Source organism: Trematomus bernacchii, unplaced genomic scaffold (genome assembly GCF_902827165.1).
Source record: "Trematomus bernacchii unplaced genomic scaffold, fTreBer1.1, whole genome shotgun sequence".
In the NCBI taxonomy this organism is placed as follows: domain Eukaryota; kingdom Metazoa; phylum Chordata; class Actinopteri; order Perciformes; family Nototheniidae; genus Trematomus; species Trematomus bernacchii.
In genome coordinates, this window is record NW_022987720.1 from 3,850,448 (window position 1) to 3,870,110 (window position 19,663).

Here is a 19,663-nt window from a genome sequence, read left to right on the forward strand (position 1 = left end):
AGAAGAGTTGCTTGAATGCATTATTCATAAGGAATAATCGCGTCTTTACATTGTTTTTATCCTCTTATCCATGTGTGCAAAACTGTTAGCAATGTTCTCTCATGAACCAGTGCGCTACTACTCATTTTTGCCTTTTCTTATTCACCAGCATGGACACACTCATGCAAACAGCTATTCACTCTTGGGTTTCAAGCTCACGTTGTATCACAGACTTTAGAGGTCTACACAAGCTGCGGCCATGTGATATGTGCTGGCTGGATATATACAATACACCCTCTCTCTTGTCCCATGAGACAGTAGGAGGAAGGATTTGTTAAGTAAGCATGAAACCATGACAGCCCTTCTCTCAACAGTGTTGACTTGGGTCAGCATGCTGTGTCAACTCTTGGATGTTTGCGTGGTTTCCTGATGGGTCCGAATGATAACAGAGGAAGAAAACACATGGCCGAGCATGTGAATCGCCTTTCCTATCAGACAACTTAATTAGATTAGATTTGTTGTGACTGCCGGAGAAAATCTCTACTCTCCCCACCTACAAATATTCATTTTTATTCAGCACCTAATCAATTAATTTTTCGAATTAATCAATAAAACATTTTTGTGAGAGAATCCATTCATATTTTGGAGCAACCACCAAACATAGAACCTGCCCACACAAAAGGAAGAGGAATTAAGATGAGAAAAAATAATAGCAACACCAAATGTTACTATAAAGACGTATAAAAAAAAAAAAAAATACACATCGCACATTTGATTTTTACGGTGTCCATGACCAGCTCCCCCCCCCCCCCATATGTATAGCGTGACTGTACCTTCTCACACATACAACTTTAATTATTTCTGTGAACAGCACATACATGTAGTACATGTGCACATGTTTCCTAGTCTTTCTTCTGTGCCTCATAAAGTGCGTAGAGAGTGTGTGTTTGTGTGTGTGTTTGTCAGACAGTATGACACACCCATGCCAAACGAATGAGGAAATGCATCGTTAATGTGAGTGTGTTGCTTTGCCACGGCTGGATGTGTGCATGTGCAAGCTGCTAAATGATGCTTCCAAGCCCATTATCACCCAGGGTGATCAGTCATAAAGACACAATGTGACGAGACATAACTTAATGGACTGTGTGACCACAGGTCAAAGAGACAAACAGGGGGTGTGTGAATGCATTAACAAAAAAAGTCTTATTTCTTTACAAATATTTTCTATGAATTCATTAAACATCTAAAGCTCAGAAACTATTATGGATGCCCTGATGTAAACTCATTAAACATTTTTGAATGAAATATAGAAAAAGGGTCGTCTCAGCCATACATCGGAAAATAATTAGCACTTTTTACTGTAATAAGATTCTAAATGAAACTATGAATTCACCTCCTAATCCCTCTCTTTGCGGCATACAATTCAATTTGCACCAATATCCCCTACAGTTACACTTATTATATTACAGTATATTCCCCGTCTATCTGCATTGTCTCTCCTCAGTTCTGTGCTTTACATTTCACATAAGTCGTAGTCTGAATGGATTCTGCAAATTGTTTCTCGCAGCTCTATTTTTCAGGGTTATTGTGGAGAAGACCTGAAAGGATCTCTGTGAATGCGTTTATTACAACCAACAGATTTCTCATGTTGATCTATGCTGGTGTCCTTGTTGGACCGGCTTTGGTTGTTCTTTGTGGGTAGATTAAATCATACATGCGATACACATATATGCGTCTCTTTGTTGTGCTACAGAAACGGGAAAAAAGGAAACATGAGAGGATCCTGAGTGAAGAGCTGTACCCAGCTGTGATCAACCTAAATCAGTTTCTCCCTCCAGAAAACTGCATCGACTACATCGCCTGGGACATGGCCCGCTACACCAAGAGGTGGGGACTATAGATGAGCCGAAGTTTGCTTAAAACACAGCTTTTTTGATGTGTTAATGTTTGTTATTGTTACCCCAAAAAATGATTTGCCCTGCCGTTAGCCAGCAACACTCTAACTAAATGAAATATACAAGAAACTAGATATTTATTTGTGTATGTATTAGACATAATACAATCTTTAAAGTCCAACAGCAGATAGGATCCTTTTTACTGAGATTTTAAAGGTTGGGAGGTTAATGCAGTATAATAACTCGTGGTGGTGTCAAACTAAATGTGTGAGAGCAAAGCTGTTTGCCCGAGCTAGTGTGGAGAATGATGAGCAGCACAAAATGGCTACATTTAATCTAAATGTAAATGATTTTAGTTTTCATTTTCAATATGGTATTGTTATCTGATATTTTCTGCCATTTTAAAACTTCCTTGAATCCTGTTAGGATCAAAGACTAAAGTTATGTCATACTCTGTCTGAACTCAGACATTTTTTTACTTTTCCAAAAATGTTTCTCTACAGCAAAGTATTTAAAATATTCTCTTCTGATCAGTGACATAATCACTAACTAAAAAAACAAAAAATCTGATGGAAAATCAGTCATCTACATTGAAAGTAATGGCCACGCCCCCTGTATACAGAAGCATTACTGTTCCACAGCTCCAGAAACAAATTCAAATTCCTCATTTCTATTTCTCTTAGTAAGTTGTGCAATGTTCTGGACCGTCTGAGTATGATAGCCGAGAACGTGGTGAAGCGAACAGGTTTCTACATCAACCGCTCCGACTTCTACTGTCACACCGTCAGACCCGATGACAGGTGAGCCATTTCAGACTTCTAGCTTCAATTCAATTCAATTCAAATGACTGCATTACAATTCCATATAAAAGAGTGAGAAAGAGAAGGTGGCAAATGATGTGCCATGACATACCAGTGATATGAGAAAAAAGAAGAACAAACCATGTGCTAAACCATGCCACCATCTTTTTTCTATTTGCGTATCAGGGAAGGAAAGCTACATTTTCCATATATTACCCTATGCCCTGTAAGGTGTCCTTGGGTGCTATGAAAGGCGCCCCCCAAATACAATGTATTATTATTATTAAATGTTTCTATTCCTATAATTCTGACCCCCACACTTATTAAGGCTGTTTAATTTGAAAAATGTACTCCTATGAATTCTTAATGGGAATGACGCCTAATGACCATTTTGTCCCAGAGAGTTTTCTAGATTTCCATCTGTGTACTTAGTGTTGGCCATTGCTTGCATTTCTTAATCACTTCCCCCTAACATTACCATTCTGTTACATAACCCAACGACCTCTCCATGGTAACTATGTATTACCCTTTCTTCTGCAGTCCCCAACGCTATCTCACATTCTTTGTTATACACACACGCACCTCACACTCATGCACATGACCTCTCACATACACACAAATAAACATAACTCTTGTAAGTTGATGCAGTTTAATAATTATGGCACCTCTAGGCTTCATCACATCCATAAATGAGCTCATGAATTATAAGGATAATCAGATTAGATTAGAGTTTACATTTATGCAGTTTATATTTAATTGATTTATCAGTAAATTATAATAAATATGCAGGATTGACAAGTGCACTTTAATGCAAAGTATTAATGATTTTTTCTTGGTCAAGTTCATTAAAATGTATTTTGTTTCAGGTGGGGAGATTTAGGTGGACATATCACAGCCAGTGGACGGGTGCAGGTACGTCACATGGCGGCATTGAGGGGTTTGCTGTAACTTTGTGTCAGAATTCAGTTTGTCACTTAATATTCTACCCAAATTATAAAAATTCATACTCAACAAACTAATTAAGAGCAGTGAGATGTCTTGCCAAAAAACATAGCTTTTCATATGATGTTTATATGAAAAAGGGGCTCAGCATTCATTTAGTTGCAAAACTAGGCCAAAGCATATCGTTGCATAATGACAGTTTTTCTTAGAAACCTTGATCACATATGCAGCGATGTTCTTGGAATTATCTGAGCTGTTTTCCGCAATTTAATGACCACCATTTACAGAGGGTTAATACATGGAGATGGCTACAGCTGATGCTGTGATTTCACTAATATAATTACCTTATTATTTAGTTTGTGTCTGACTATATAATGAACATACATACATTAAGTACGTTTAATGAGTCTTTGTTGTTGTAGACCGGCGTGTTGAGGACCAACTGTGTGGACTGTCTGGATCGGACCAACACCGCTCAGTTCATGGTGGGGAAGTGTGCGCTGGCCTATCAGCTTTTTGCACTGGGAATGATCGACAAACCCAGACTCCAGTTTGATACGGACTGTGTGAGGTAAAGCTCCTTTCGGTAGCATATATTATGCCAGAGCCAATGAAAAAAGTTGGTCAGTTCAGCAATATGTCAATTTTGTCTGAAAACCTAGGCTACATTATGGATTTTAATTCTCACTTATTAGGATCCCCAGTAGACGAAATCACACTTTTTGCAGTAAAAAAATCCAGAGTTACACACGACTACCCCCGTTGTCATGTATAGGGTTGCTTCTAATGATTATTTTCATTATTGATTAATCTGCAGATTCATTTGTTTGATCAATACAAATAAAAAGGTTTATAAAAAGTATTACATTTGACTGTGGAGATGTTTCATGGACTCATATGCATCGGGGAGAAGAATCATCAGTCACATGTCTAACTTGACTTCTTTAACTGGAATTCTGATCTACTTGTACCTCTACATTAACACCCCATAATACGTTTATTTAGATCTTTGCTCATGAAACAGGAGTTTTATAAGTGTTACACACCTCTGTTGTTTTGCAGAAGCAGAAGAAATGCATACAGCAATCACACAAACGCCACATTTTGTATAAGAATCTCTCAAAATCAAGAGAAGATGACCTTATCTAGCCTGTCTACTTGTTGTGTGTTGACTTGTGTTTTGTGGCGTTATGTGTTTGTGTGTGTGGCCCAGGTTGTTTGAGGAGCTGTATGAGGACCATGGAGACACGTTGTCACTGCAGTACGGCGGCTCCCAGCTGGTCCACAGAGTCAAGACCTACCGCAAGATCGCTCCCTGGACACAACACTCCAAAGACATCATGCAGACCCTGTCGCGCTACTACAGCAATGCTTTCTCAGGTGCGTTACACAGACACATTACACAGGTGCATAACAATGCTTTATTACACACCAGCACAGAAGTAATTAAGAAGGGACTGGAGGATTATGCATGTTACTTATCTCTTATATATGTTGTGTTACTCAATACAACCATTTTATGCTGTTGTGTTACACCTCATTTTGCATATCTAACATGACAAAGTGTGAACGTATGTTGCACACACAGTCATATTCAGCATAGTTCCCTAATGACTGTTGGCACAGTCACAGGGTGTTCAAAGAAATTTCTATGACAACTGCAAAAAGTGTTAGATTAAGGGCATTTGATTTCCGATATTGTTATCTGGAGAATTATTTTAATTATCTGGTGAGATGTTTTCTCTTTTTCAATTTGCCACTTGCATCTAATGTCTAAAAAGTCTGGATGTGTTGCTTTCTGGTGCCTGCAATTAGATTTTCTAATAACTATAAATGACACCCTTGTGTATATGTAGTCACAGTGCATCTATGGAAATGTGCGTGGGTGTACACAACTCTCTAGTGACTGTTCGTGGCATCTGTAGCCCTAGAAATGGAAAAGGAAGGTTGTGTGCTTTGTATTAAGTCGAGAGGGATGGCGCTGTGCTGCTTGACCTACCAAGTTAACCTCCTGTTGCTTCTCTGGCTAAGATATGCCTCAGCACTCTCTGCAAAGCACCAAAGTAGTCTATAGTAGGACAAAGACAAGCAATAGAAAATTGTAATCCAGTAGGATAAGGTAGCTGTGACCTTCCCTTCAACCATAACAACCATTTGTATACATTTGCAAATAATGTCATTTTCAAGTGCTATGAAAAACCAATTTGCTACCAAATTGAAACACTCAAAATACGGCCTTGTATCACTCTTTAAAAGTGTTTTTTATTAAATTGAAATCAAATTAAATTGTGTTTTCATAGCGCAATGTCGCATTATTGAGTGATGGCCATAGCACCACCATGAAACACTGTATCTTTTGAAAAAAAAAAAAAAGTATATTAGCAATATCATTTGAGTCATTTGTTATGCTTATCAGAGCATACACAGCAATCATTCGTCAGTAAATTAATGACATACACTTTAACATCCCTGCCAAACACTTTTCTTTCTCACATAAACATTTTTGACACACAAACATACAGTACGCACTGAGACCAGTAAAAAGTCTGCTGAAATGTATTTTTTACTTTGTGCATATCATTCATAATACATTTTGTGAGACATTGCTTCTGTTAATTACAGTGGCGAGCCGTGAGCTTTATACCTAGGCCCTCTGACCCCCACCCCTTCCCTCGAAAAAAAGAAAAAAAAAGAGTTATTACGTCACAGCGTATACTTCAGCGGAATATCAAAACAACGGCCCAGGGTGCAAAACGCATCAATGACAGCGACCCTCTACCACACAAAACAACACCTGTGAACCCAATTTGTGTTCTTTGACATTGAAAATGATATTGCATTGTGGTTGTTACTTTCGTTGCAGTTGTATGTCTTAAGTGTAATTTGGCATGCTTTTATTTTGAAGGCGAGTTCACGCTGTTGACAGGAAGTTGTTGTTGCTATGGAAACAAGAAAAGTTTCACAGCGGGCGGAACTCGTCATAAAGTCCGCGATAATAAAACCCACCCATTTAGAGGGAAGATATGATTGGTCAATTGTTGTGTCATTTGACATTACTCTCTCGTTCAGTTACTATAGCGGGCCCTCTGTGAATCGCAGAGAGGCCCGCTATAGTAACTGACATTCAAACAGAGACTGAACAGGCAGATTCGAAGGATTTATTTATTTGGAAATGTTATTTTATTAAATCAAGTTTTTTTTCGGTAAAACTAATGAAAAATATAACAAAAATAATATTAAAAAAATATATATTTAAAAAAAAAATATATATTTTTAATGTTTTTAAATATTATTTTTTGGAATATCTTAGGCCCTCACAGAGGGCCTAGAGGGCCCTGACGGCTCGCCACTGGTTAATTACTTCTGATGCATGTGTACATTTAAGTTAAAATCTCATCCATAACTTCTATCTAATGACGTATTAAATAAATCTCAGGCTGACAATCGCCAAGAGGAAAGGCTAGGTATCAGGCTTTAATACAGTAGAAGCCAATTTAGTTTTTAATTATTTTAATTATATTTGAGCAGCACAGGGCTTCACAGGGGATGGATGGCACTCAAAGTAGGCAACATTGAAAACACGTGCCATGTGCTGAACAACAAATGAAACATTACACAGAACAGAATTTTATTAATACAAGCCCATTGTCCAGAAGTGGTTCGGAGAGATTTTACTGACAATGCATTCAATACTTTTTTATTTTGAAGATTTCATACATAATGACATTCAACACAATGTGCTCAAGAGAAAAAAATCATAAAACAAGTATAAACTCTCTGGAAATAATTGCTTTTTAACAAACAATAGGGCTTACGAATGTTTGGTATTTCTGCTTGAACAATGACTAAACCATGACTCAAGTAATCCCTCATCTGCATTTAGTTTTATAAATTCTCTTTTGTAGATTAACTAATCATTATGTTTTATTTGTTATTATTATGTCCTTCTTGCACCTCCAGATGCTGACAGACAGGATGCCATCAACCTGTTTCTCCAAGTCTACCAGCCATCAGAGTCCAAGCTTCACCTGTGGGAGCTGCCCACCGACTTCTACCTGCATCATAAGAACACCATGGCCCTCCCCCAAGACAGACGCAGGTAACAAACACATCTGTACACTAACAAACACACTTGCTGTACTAAAATGCACATTTATAAATAAGAACCTTGGATAACATGTTTGCATCTGCCACAAAACCTCTTTCAATGGCTTCTGAATGTTTGTGGGTCTTTGCTTTTACACTAATTGAATATCTCGGTGGGAAATCACTCGCAATAGATTAGCGCTGCTATTGAAAATGAATCTTTTAACCCCAGGATGTACAAGTCTGCCTTGGATGTTGTTCACATGAGCAGTTTTATTTTATTTTGCTCTCTTAATCTGGCAAAAAATACTCTTTGTCTCTGGTGTTATTGCTTCATGGCTTATCGCCACATTACTGCAATACAGTTACTTTGGTTTCTCCGTAGGGTGCAGTATGTTCAAGGCCATGGTTTAATCCTATATACACCCTTTGTCATGGGTATAAGATACATGAACAATGGGAAATAGACAATTTTTGAGGTTGCAATTTGCTGTTGTCTGGGACTCTAAGAGACATTTGTAGCTACAGTTCTGTAGTTCTGCAAGCTACTTTTATTGGAAAACTGATTTCAACACTGCATTTTGTTTGCCATGGCTGTGTTGTAAATCAAGCCTTTTTCCCAGGTAATTGTACCCATTTCAACACGTGTGTATCTTGTCTGTCTGCAGCTACACACTGTGGTGGACTGCAGGGATCTTGTCCTACCTTCCTGTGCCCTATGATGAAGGTCAGTATCTCTTCAGTACATGATAATTGGAATAATGCCTGCAGCATCTGTAATAGGTAACAGAGGCAGCTGCAGATTAGTTCCTTGATCTTTTTTTATGAAAATCTAATCAAAATAGTTTATCGTCATCCAGTTTCAAGACGGAGGAATAACGACTTGTCTTAGCTATGTAGGCACATATCTCCGGTTTTCCTAAATAAATTACTGTGCAACAGTGTTTGTAAGATCATAAAAATGAAATATAATGTCACCAGATGCGATGTTTTGTCTCACTGGTGTTTTTTTTACACGTTTTTGAACAACAATGGAGCTCAAGGGCACAGACAATTAAACTTTATCTGGCATTAGTTACACAGATGGGACATGTTTGGAGGTTACATTCATTGTTGTAATGGTTTTTTCATGGGCATTGCTGACATCATATCAACAGGACTTTCTTTATTGTTTTCTTGTGATAATTGATTTTTCTGCACGTTTGATTTGCGCTCCTGTGTGGATGCAGTCCCCTGTGAGGACAACATGAAGAAGGTAAAAGTGAAGAGAGTGAACCGCTTTGAGGAGAGCATAGACATCTACACAGAGTTCTTCAGACCCTATGAACTGACCTCCTTTGACGACACATTCTGCATTGCCATGACCAACTCTGCAAGGTAAATACACTCGCAACTCTTTAGACACTTAAAGATACATTTGAAACGTAAAACTAAATCAAAATGGACTGAGTGATAATCTACAATCCACTATATTTTCTAGCTAACTACAGTGTAACAGTTATTGCTTAAACATTGTGAAATTAAATGAAAGCGTCCCTGTTGTTTTGATGGTAAACACTTTGGATTTAAACTGTAACAAATACTCATTATTTGTAATTGTGATGGGTTTCCTTATAATTTGTGTTCATAAAGGGAATTTATGCCCAAGACCGTTGGAGTTGATCCAAGCCCCTTCACAGTTCGCAAGCCGGAGGAAACGGGAAAGTCAGTGCTGGGGTGAGTGCAGCTCGAGCTCGTTACATGTTCACATTTGTGATGTTCTGTTTATGTAATGAATCCCATGTCACCGTGCCCTCATTCATATGGCTTCATTTGACACTGTGTTATCAAAAACAAGGCCTTGTCCTTTTGTGTGTGTGTGTGTGTGTGTGTGTGTGTGTGTGTGTGTGTGTGTGTGTGTGTGTGTGTGTGTGTGTGTGTGTGTGTGTGTGTGTGTGTGTGTGTGTGTGTGTGTGTGTGTGTGTGTGTGTGTGTGTGTGTGTGTGTGTGTGTGTGTGTGTGTGTGTGTGTGTGTGTGTGTGTGTGTGTGTGTGTGTGTGTGTGTGTGTGTGTGTGTGTGTGTGTGTGTGTGTGTGTGTGTGTGTGTGTGTGTGTGTGTGTGTGTGTGTGTGTGTGTGTGTGTGTGTGTGTGTGTGTGTGTGTGTGTGTGTGTGTGTGTGTGTGTGTGTGTGTGTGTGTGTGTGTGTGTGTGTGTGTGTGTGTGTGTGTGTGTGTGTGTGTGTGTGTGTGTGTGTGTGTGTGTGTGTGTTACTGAGAAAAATATTTAGAGCTACTCCATAATTATAAAACTAATGTACCGATAGCTCAGCTCATTGTCTCCACATTATCGCAGCCTGCCTCTGATGTTCTGTGCTGCTTCGATGTTTATGCTTATCTACCACAATGTGGAATAGAGTTCTTCTTGGCGTCAACATAAAAAACATACAGTACAATAATTAAAAACATCACTCAGTTTTGAGTAAAACAAGAAAAGTCAAATTTAGGTGAGAAAAAAAAGTGAAATTACTCTATAAATGAAAACTGACAAAACCTACTATCATAACAGAAACAAAACATTTGCAAAAAAGCATCAAAAAAGAAATCCAACTAATGATGGAGAAGCACAACACAAAGAATCAGAGTCATAAATCCTTTATTTGTCCTGCAACGGGGAAATATACATGATTACAACAGCAGATACAGTGAGGGATTGTTTTTTTAAATGGCTAAGTATACATATGTTATTAATAATAATTAATAATGACTAAGAAACAAAATACTAAATAGCAGATATATACAGTACATCATGGGAAAAAAAAAAGGTATCAATATATTAGTTTTTAAGAAAAGTCCCCATATTGAATTTAAGAGCTAGCTGGTACAAAGTTGAGTCATTTCCATACCACCGTGATATTAACACCGTCCATGGTTCAAGAAATGTCATAAAGGTTGAGTCACAGCCTGGGTAAGATGCAAACATCCGCCTCAGCAATCAGCTTCTTATGTAATGGCCCATTTCATAAGACCAGTCAATAATCAGTTCATCCAGTTGGAAGGTCTCATTTTTTTGTATCTGTCAATAAATCTTTAGTTTCTCATTATTCTATCAAATCACTTCACGTTAGAACTGAGTGGTCTCTAACAACAACTTACTTAAACTGACTTACAGTGTAGACGTTTAATCTGTAGCTACTTAATTTAAATGTCATTACATAATATTCTTCCGAAGCACATGACAACAACAATCTGTATTTTGAGAAGCTAAAAAGTCTTAAAAAAGTCCTAACTTTTTTTTTTAGAGAAGATAATCTGACATTTGTTGTGTTTGCTGTTTTCCTATTTTCCACAGGAGGTTAAAGTGCACAACTACCCTATGTATTAATTTTAACTAGTTTTAATCTTCCATGCACGTATGTATATATATTGTGTGCTTTTAACATAAGGACCTGAAAGAAAACATGAATGCTATTAACTTTATTTAAAGCTCCCCTATTATATTCTTTTTCAACAATATATTATAGGTCTCAGATATATACAAAACATATCTCTGAATCTTTGGCTCGAAATACCAAACAGATTGCTCATTGTAGCATGCCATATACCCCTACCTGGTTGTAAATATTTGAGTGATGTCAAACTCCACAAAATTATAATTGCAGAATCAAGGGGCACTTTAGACTTAGAGTCTGAACTCTTTATTTTTCTTTGTGACTCGAAGGTTTATTCCCGGTATAAGTCAGTATTTCTGCTGTGACTGGAAATATAGTCTATTAAAACAAGTCCTCTAAACATGACAGTGATTTACAAGTCCTTCTGCATGTGTGTTTTCACTCAAATCCAGCACCAGACACTTTTTACGCTGCTATGGACAATCTGGCAATAATGCACATTCTATGGACAATTTTGCACTAATGTACATTCTCAAATATTGAAGTTTTATTGATTGTTGTGTTTTTATTAAGGTCTTAATGTGTGCACATGTAAACATGTGTCTTTGATTCTGTGTATATATATATATATACATACATATTTGCACACATCATTTTATATACATTTGTTTTTATATTCGGGATTGTGGGAAAAGGCATTTCGATCGCTCTGTCTGTACACACAAACTGGAAGATTGACAATAAAGTTGACTTTGACTTTGTGCATATGTTAATCATTGTCAGTCCCCTCCTGCTCCCTGGCTAAATGACGCACTGCGTGCTAATAGAACCATCCTTCGGGCAGTTGAGCGGAAATGGTGGAAATCCAAACACCCTGACAACCTCCTAACCTGTCAGGCTCTCCTCTCCTCTTTCTCTGCTTCGATCTCTCAGGCAAAAAGCACTTTCTTTCAAGATAAGATCCATTCTTCCTCCCAAAAGACTATTTTCCACTATTATCTTTTCCACCCTCTTAGAACCCCCCAAAGCCCCTTCTCCCTCCTCCCTTCTGTCAAGCAACTTTGTTAACTACTTTGAAAAAAAGGTTGATGATATTCGTTCTTCTTTTTCTGACTCACCGCTGGGTCACCAGTCCCACCGTTCACCCACACACTAACCTCCTTTTCCCCTCTCTCTCCAAGTGAGGTTCTTACCCTCATTACCTCTGCCCGTCCTACCACTTGTCCTCTGGACCCTATCCTCTCAAACCTCCTTCAGACTATTGCTCCTGATATTCTACCGTTTCTTACCCATTTCATCAACACTTCTCTAACTTCTGGTCACTTTCCAAACAGTCTCAAGGAGGCAAGAGTAAACCCTCTCCTAAAGAAACCCACTCTCAACCCGTCCGATGTTATAAACTACAAGCCTGTCTCTCTCCTCCCGTTCCTGTCTAAAACACTTGAACGCGCTGTCTTTAAACAACTCTCCTGTTATCTCCATCAGAACAACCTTCTGGATCCGCACCCGTCTGGTTTCAAGGCAGGTCACTCAACAGAAACTGCCCTCCTCGCTGTCTCTGAGGAACTGCACACAGCTAAAGCAGCCTCCCTCTCCTCTGTCATCATCCTTTTGGACCTGTCTGCTCCATTTGACACGGTGAATCATCAGATCCTCCTTCACACTCTCCAAGAATTTGGAGTTTCAGGCTCTGCACTTTCCCTCCTCACCTCATACCTCAAAGACCGCTCCTACAGGGTAACTTGGAGAGGGTCCGAGTCCGACCCTTGTCAATTAACTACAGGGGTCCCTCAGGGCTCTGTTCTCGGTCCCCTCCTCTTCTCTCTGTACACAAACTCGCTCGGATCAGTCATTAGCCCGCATGGTTTTTCATATCACTGCTACGCTGACGACACTCAATTAATTCTGTCCTTTCCCCGCTCAGAGACCCAGGTTGTCGCACGCATCTCTGCTTGTCTAGCAGACATCTCTCAGTGGATATCTGCTCACCACCTCAAGCTCAACCTTGACAAGACTGAACTGCTTTTCCTTCCGGGAAAAGATTGTCCCACTCTTGACCTAACAATCAACATCGGCACCTCTGTTGTTTCCCCGACTCAGACCGCAAGGAATCTGGGTGTGACCCTAGATAACAAACTGTCCTTCACTACAAACATCGCTGCTACAACCCGCTGCTGCAGATACACTCTTTACAACATCAGGAGGATACGTCCCCTCCTGACCCAGAAAGCGACACAACTTCTGGTCCAGGCTCTCGTCATCTCACGCCTAGACTACTGCAACTCCCTCCTGGGTGGTCTACCTGCATGTGTCATCCGACCTCTGCAGCTCATCCAGAATGCAGCGGCTCGTCTGGTCTTCAACCTTCCTAAATTCTCCCACACCACACCGCTCCTCCGCTCCCTTCACTGGCTTCCAGTAACTGCTAGAATCCACTTCAAGACAATGGTACTTGCGTACCATGCTGTGAATGGATCTGGCCCTTCCTACATCCAGGACATGGTTAAACTGTACACCCCAGCACGTGCACTCCGCTCTGCATCAGCCAAATGGCTCGCTGCACCCTCACTGCGAGGGGGACCCAAGTTCCCATCAGCAAAAACACGTCAGTTTGCTATCCTGGCTCCAAAATGGTGGAATGAGCTCCCCATTGACATCAGGACAGCAGAAAGCCTACACATCTTCCGGCGCAGACTGAAAACTTTTCTCTTTCGACTCCACTTCGAGCGATAGAATTACTAACAAAGAATTTCTATCAAAGCACTTATATACTAACAAAGGACTGGCTTATCTAAAGCCAGTTGAGTAGCACTTGAAATGTTTTGGCTCTATGAAACCTGATGTACTTATATGATTCTGTTTTCTTCAAGTTTGTATCTTCCTGGTCGAATGCACTTATTGTAAGTCGCTTTGGATAAAAGCGTCGGCTAAATGCAATGTAATGTAATTGTGGCTGTTTGTGGATCTTTGCAGCAACAAGAGCAGTAAGGAGGAGACGCTGCTCCAGAGGAAGACTGCAGCCAGCGCTCCTCCCCCCCCGAGTGAGGAGGCCATCAGCAGCACCTCAGAGGACGACTCCGAGGACGACCGCGACGACGACGGGTCCGTGTCTCAGCGCTCGACCCCCATCAAGCTACTCACAGAATCAGGAGAGAGCACTCGCACACAGGAGGTACTAAAAGTCATCTCATCAACAATGTCTGCAGATAGACGAGATTATATTTAGTAAGCGTATGCACAGTCAAATTAAGATCACTTCAAGGGTAAACACAAGTATGAATAATTCTAATGGTATTAATTGTTAAGGAGGAAACAAAGCTGCCTACCTAACATAATAATGTAATGGTTAAAGGATATGCAATCTCCTCTAAGTACCTCAGGGAAATGTCCTTGCAGTTCATCCACATGCTTTATTTTGGGCCTTTAAAGCTTTCTGCTTTCCAATTTGAGTGTATCACCCTAATTATATTTCTTCATTTCCCCCTGAGTCCCCAGAAGAAATGAGTTCAGTGTTTCTGTTTGCGTCACTCGGTAGAGTAAATATTGACTTAATCAGCCTGTGGCATTAACTCCCAGAGATGAGGGTGTAAACGGCTTGTGTTATTGTTTATTTTATGGGAAAATAAAGAGAGGTGGCACTGTCAAACTTTATCTCATGAAGTTTAAATGAGCTAAAAGTCACTTTATAGAGCTAATGGGAACTGCACAATTTGGTTATAATTCTTTATGTTCATCACTACAAGCGACACCTTGCGCAGTATGCATAGTTGTTTGATCATTTGGTCATACTAACATATATAGTAATGCAGCTTTAAAGTTTTCTGCATCACAGATTTAGATACAAATCTGACCTTATTGCTGCTTTATATGAACCTCTCACTATATCGTTCACCCTATTCTATAACAGATTCCCAGAATGCGTCATTATCTTACAGTATCAGTATCTGATTGAATTCCCCAGGTGAACATCACACATTGAAAAATCCAATTTCCCCTTGTGGGATCAGTGAAATATATTTCTTGACCCAGATTCCATAATTCAGCAGAGCACATAATCAGCCCAGGTAGGGGTCAGTGTGGAAAGGATGAATCAGAAACACCAGAACATGAGTATGTGTGGTTTGGTGACTACCTTCTGTTCTAAACCCAAGTAGCTCTATGAAATGACTTTTTTCAACCGTCAAACCCCAGGCCCAATTGCCTGAGGATTGTGGGTAATTCAGTTATGAGTGGATCAGAAGTTTGAGCAGCGATAGAGATGTCGAACATTGCTCCACTCTCATCCTCTGACAGCAAGATAAATTAAAGTTTTTTTAAGCTCAAATCAGTATCACATTTTTTAAATCACATATTGTGAAACTTCCACACAATTGAATGGGTTATGGATTATTAAAGGTTAACTTGTACCAGTATTGAGAGAGAGCTACAGATGGTAAAAGCTAAATGGCTCCTACTGTAGCTACAGTAATTGCTTGTGGATTTAGCTGATAGTTACCGTACGTCCACCAAAATTGCTTGTTTTTGCCTCGAATAGGCCATCATTGTGCCTGAACTCATGATTGAAAGGACCCTACATTGAACATTCACAGTTGCCGATTAACACCTTCAATCTCATTTGTTTTAATCAGTGGACAAACAGAAATGTAAAACCAATGTGTTTTGCTAGTTGCCATTCATCAGATCACACAAGATGCTACAAAATTGCCCCCCAAAAAAAGAATTAACAAAAAGAAATGGAGATAGTTCAACAGGACCAGACTTGGAGGCAAAGTCTTCAGACTCCTGCTTCGTCCGTCTCTTTCCTCGACTGGTTTATGGTGTTTCTTTCTGAAGCTTTTCTCTGCTCTTCTCTGGGTTTTGAGCAGTGAGCTAGTCATGAATATTTTCGGCCAGCCGTCCATGAGAATGGATTGCCATAGTGCCAGCATAGAAGGACACTGTTGAAATATTTAAACATTAGATCATTACTATATGTTTTCCATGTAATTGCATATGTTCATTTCATATACCCCTCAATATGGGCGTGCATGCATGAACATGAATAGATTTACAATATGTTTTTGTGCGTTTGCATAAACAAGTATGTGTTTACACACTCGTCTGTGCCCTCACACACCATATGAATGCTGCATTAGGTGTGTGTTTCCGTGTGTTTGTGTGTTCACAGCTGTTGTTCACTAGACATGGTCCCTCATTCGTTCTCGCCTCCCTGCAGCTTGGATCAATACACATACAGTGGAAATGTAATGCATTATGTTGCAGTCATACAGTCAAAGAAATGAATGGCCTCTTCTGTGCATGCTGTTACATAATAATAATAATAATAGCTTCGATTTATATAGCGCCTTTCAAGGGACCCAGGGTCGCTTTACAAGTAATAGGGCAAGAACAAACATAACAAAACAAAAGTCAGACAGACAAAACAACAGATCGATTAGGGGCCGAAAGCGAGCTTCTCTCTGTCTTATAGAACCTTGATAGTAAAAATGTTTGTCTTTGTTAAATCATACTTGAAATACTGATAGCTTGGTTAGTCCAAAGCTACAAATCCCAGAAATGAGCAGAGACCTGCTTTACGACAATATTACCTTTACATCGTTTTGGCTCATTGTCATGAAGTATCTCAACTTTTCACTTATTATCATTAAAACCACACGAGTCTTCCCAGGTTTTATTCTTATATTCACTTTATTACAGAATGTTTTGGCTTTGTTGCTTACATATGGGTCAGCAGTCATGACTGATAAATCACAGTAGATACAAAATATACAAAACATAATTTCCATCGTCATTGCCACACTTATTGTTAATTCCAGCCAGAATGGTTAATACATGCTTTGTGAAATACATATTTTACAACACTTTCCACATATCACAATATACATTATATATATATACAAGGACCCAGGCTTTTTTGCAAAAGAGTGCTTTTGTACCTTTCTATTATTTTGTTTTATTATTATCACCTACAAAAGATCACCTCAATGGCACTTCTGTGTTTTAAAAAATAAATAAATAACAAAAGCCATAATATATAAGATCAGTTTTTACACTGCAGGAGTCAAACATGCTTAGTTGATCTGAATACTGCCAAGAAAAAGCTCCCAACCCCCAAATATAACGCCATCCACGCAATCTCACACCGCACCACAAGGTATGTATGTATTCATGCTGTTTACACAAGTTTCCCGCCCTCCCACCCGAGAACGGAAACTAATAATAATCCCACCATACAACGTTTTCTCACCTCTACGATCCTCTGGTTTTGGTGAGCACGTGTCCACTAGCCTCATGGTCCTTTGGATCCGTTCTGTAAATCGCTCTGTGTTCCTAACGGATGCACTGAGCTGTAATCATATCACAACTCGCCTTGTATTTCATAGGAAGGCTTAATGGATAACGGCAGTACTTAATACAAATGCAGTTTCGATTGGGATTCTTGGTAAACTTTAATTAAACGTAATGCTAAAATCATCTTCTATAATTTTTTCTAAGTTACTGAAAAGCTTAACATAAATGATATTATGTCCGGATGAGGAAAAACTCCAAAGAATATTTTGTGTTTTGATGTTGTACTTCCCTGGTATCATACAATTGTGTAATATCCTTAGCACACCAGACATTTTTTATCAAATGTTGTCATAGTTTTGGTGATTTTGCAACATTATACTAATTGGTTAACTTCAATGTTTAATCTTAAAGGTCACTTATTATGCAAAATCTACTTTTTCAAGTATTTTATACATAAACACGTATCCCCTCTCTGTAAAGCAGTGGTTCTCAAACTTTTTCTGTCAGGCCTCCCCTTTGGAGAAAAAAAAAAGTCGGGCCCCCCAACACAAATAGTCACGTAATGGGCCAAGTTAACATTTATTAAAATACATCAATATGAACGTGAGCATTCCTTTCAAAAAAATAAAAAAATCACTTTGCTAGAACAGTGATAATAAAACAATGCTCCATAATTCTGTGTGGTCAAAAAAATAAATTGATAATACAATTGTGCAATCCCTTTGCTAGAACAATAAGTTATAATACTTTGCCACTTTGCAATCTGTGCAAAGAAATGAAAAGAAAGAAAATGCTGATATTTGGTAAAGAAAAGTGTGTCTTATCACAGCATTAGTGTCTGCATGAGCCTGTTTTGCACTGCACATTTCTTCAAAACGGGGTTGCAGGCTCAGTGGCGGCGCCAGAGATTTCTTTTGGGGGTGCTGTGGGGTAGCTTGACGTTTCATAGAGGGTGCTCAAACATTTAGGGTTTCCCATTAATGTACCGGTCGCTACAGTGGAATTTTCTACTGCAACAATCCCCACGCACTGTTACAATGAAGGCTCGATAATCAGCTCACGGCATATAGGTGTAAGCAGGGGTAAAGTGCTATTTTTATATGTGGTGTGTGGACCTCACATAGGGGGGTCCGTGGGCATGCTCCTCCGGGAAGATTTATTTTTAAATATTGAAGTTAAATGCATCAATCTGGTGCACTTTGAGAGCAAAATGAAGAGATCTATGGATACCTCTCCCAACACCCATATGAAACAGAACTGTAAACAGATTTACTTTTTCTTTATGGATATTTTACAAATCACCCTTTTAAACTTTATTCTTTTTTTACTGTCATATAGTATTTCAAACCTGTTTTTCATTTATTTTCTTATTTTTTTATAACTATAATGATCATATAAACGTGTGCCTCGGATATAATTGTTTACATTAATCGTGACCTAAACGTTTGAGACCCACTGAGATAACTTAGACTAAAGTTAACTATCTGAACAATCAGAGTCCTTTAGTTCACTGAGCCTCAGTCTGACAGGATAATAAATTAATTAATTGCCTACATTTAGGGTGGCAACTAGGGTTGCAAGGCATTTTTCTGAGGTGGCAGCTGCCACCCCGTAGAACCGCCACTGCCAACAGTGCAACACAATAAAACAGATAAACAGACAAATATAGTGCAAGTAAATAGTAATACAAAAATAAAAATAGTTTAAAAAAGTGAAATTGTGAAATAGTGCAATAAGAGTCTATATGCAAGTCATTGAAATATGATATATTAGATAAATAGATAAATAATTTCTAAGTAGCAGCCAGATGAATATTATGGATGTTGTTTCAACAGTTCAGGTGTTTAACAGTCTTATTGCCTGTGGGATGAAACTGTCCCTGAGTCTGGTGGTTTAATAGGGGACCTTTAAGATCTAGTTTAATTCATTGTGCAATAATGTATTTCCTACCAGAGCATAGCCTCATGATCAATGCCCCGTTTACAATAAATGTATGTGTTTTTATTTTATTTTATGCGGTAATGACGGCAATTTCTGATAACACATTACTTTGCATATAAAAGCCTCAGCTTGAACCGGTCTGACCTTTTTAATCTGATTTCCTGTTTGTTATGTTTAATATGTCCGTACGAAGACCCCCAGGAGGGCACTGTCCCCGAACACGAAGCCACCTCATCAGACACCAACAATCAGAGGACATTCATAGATGCTCTAATGACACTCCTTGGCTCTTCCTAAGTAGAGGATCAGTTGTAGAGAAGCGGCTGAACCTGATTACCTTGTCTGTGCGATGTTATATGTC

General features: G+C 39.0%; 1 protein-coding gene across 1 annotated transcript in view; it reads left to right on the top strand.

Annotated features, from left to right (window-relative positions):
* The window catches only part of fig4a (FIG4 phosphoinositide 5-phosphatase a), a 43,618-nt gene that overhangs the window by 17,504 nt on the left and 6,451 nt on the right, over positions 1-19,663 (top strand). Inside the window, exons 12-21 of the mRNA XM_034143498.1 lie at positions 1,733-1,866; positions 2,558-2,674; positions 3,541-3,586; positions 4,039-4,187; positions 4,830-4,996; positions 7,577-7,715; positions 8,371-8,429; positions 8,932-9,079; positions 9,335-9,418; positions 14,044-14,242. Coding sequence (XP_033999389.1) covers positions 1,733-1,866; positions 2,558-2,674; positions 3,541-3,586; positions 4,039-4,187; positions 4,830-4,996; positions 7,577-7,715; positions 8,371-8,429; positions 8,932-9,079; positions 9,335-9,418; positions 14,044-14,242 — 1,242 coding nt within the window. The remainder of the gene's footprint in view (positions 1-1,732; positions 1,867-2,557; positions 2,675-3,540; positions 3,587-4,038; positions 4,188-4,829; positions 4,997-7,576; positions 7,716-8,370; positions 8,430-8,931; positions 9,080-9,334; positions 9,419-14,043; positions 14,243-19,663) is intronic.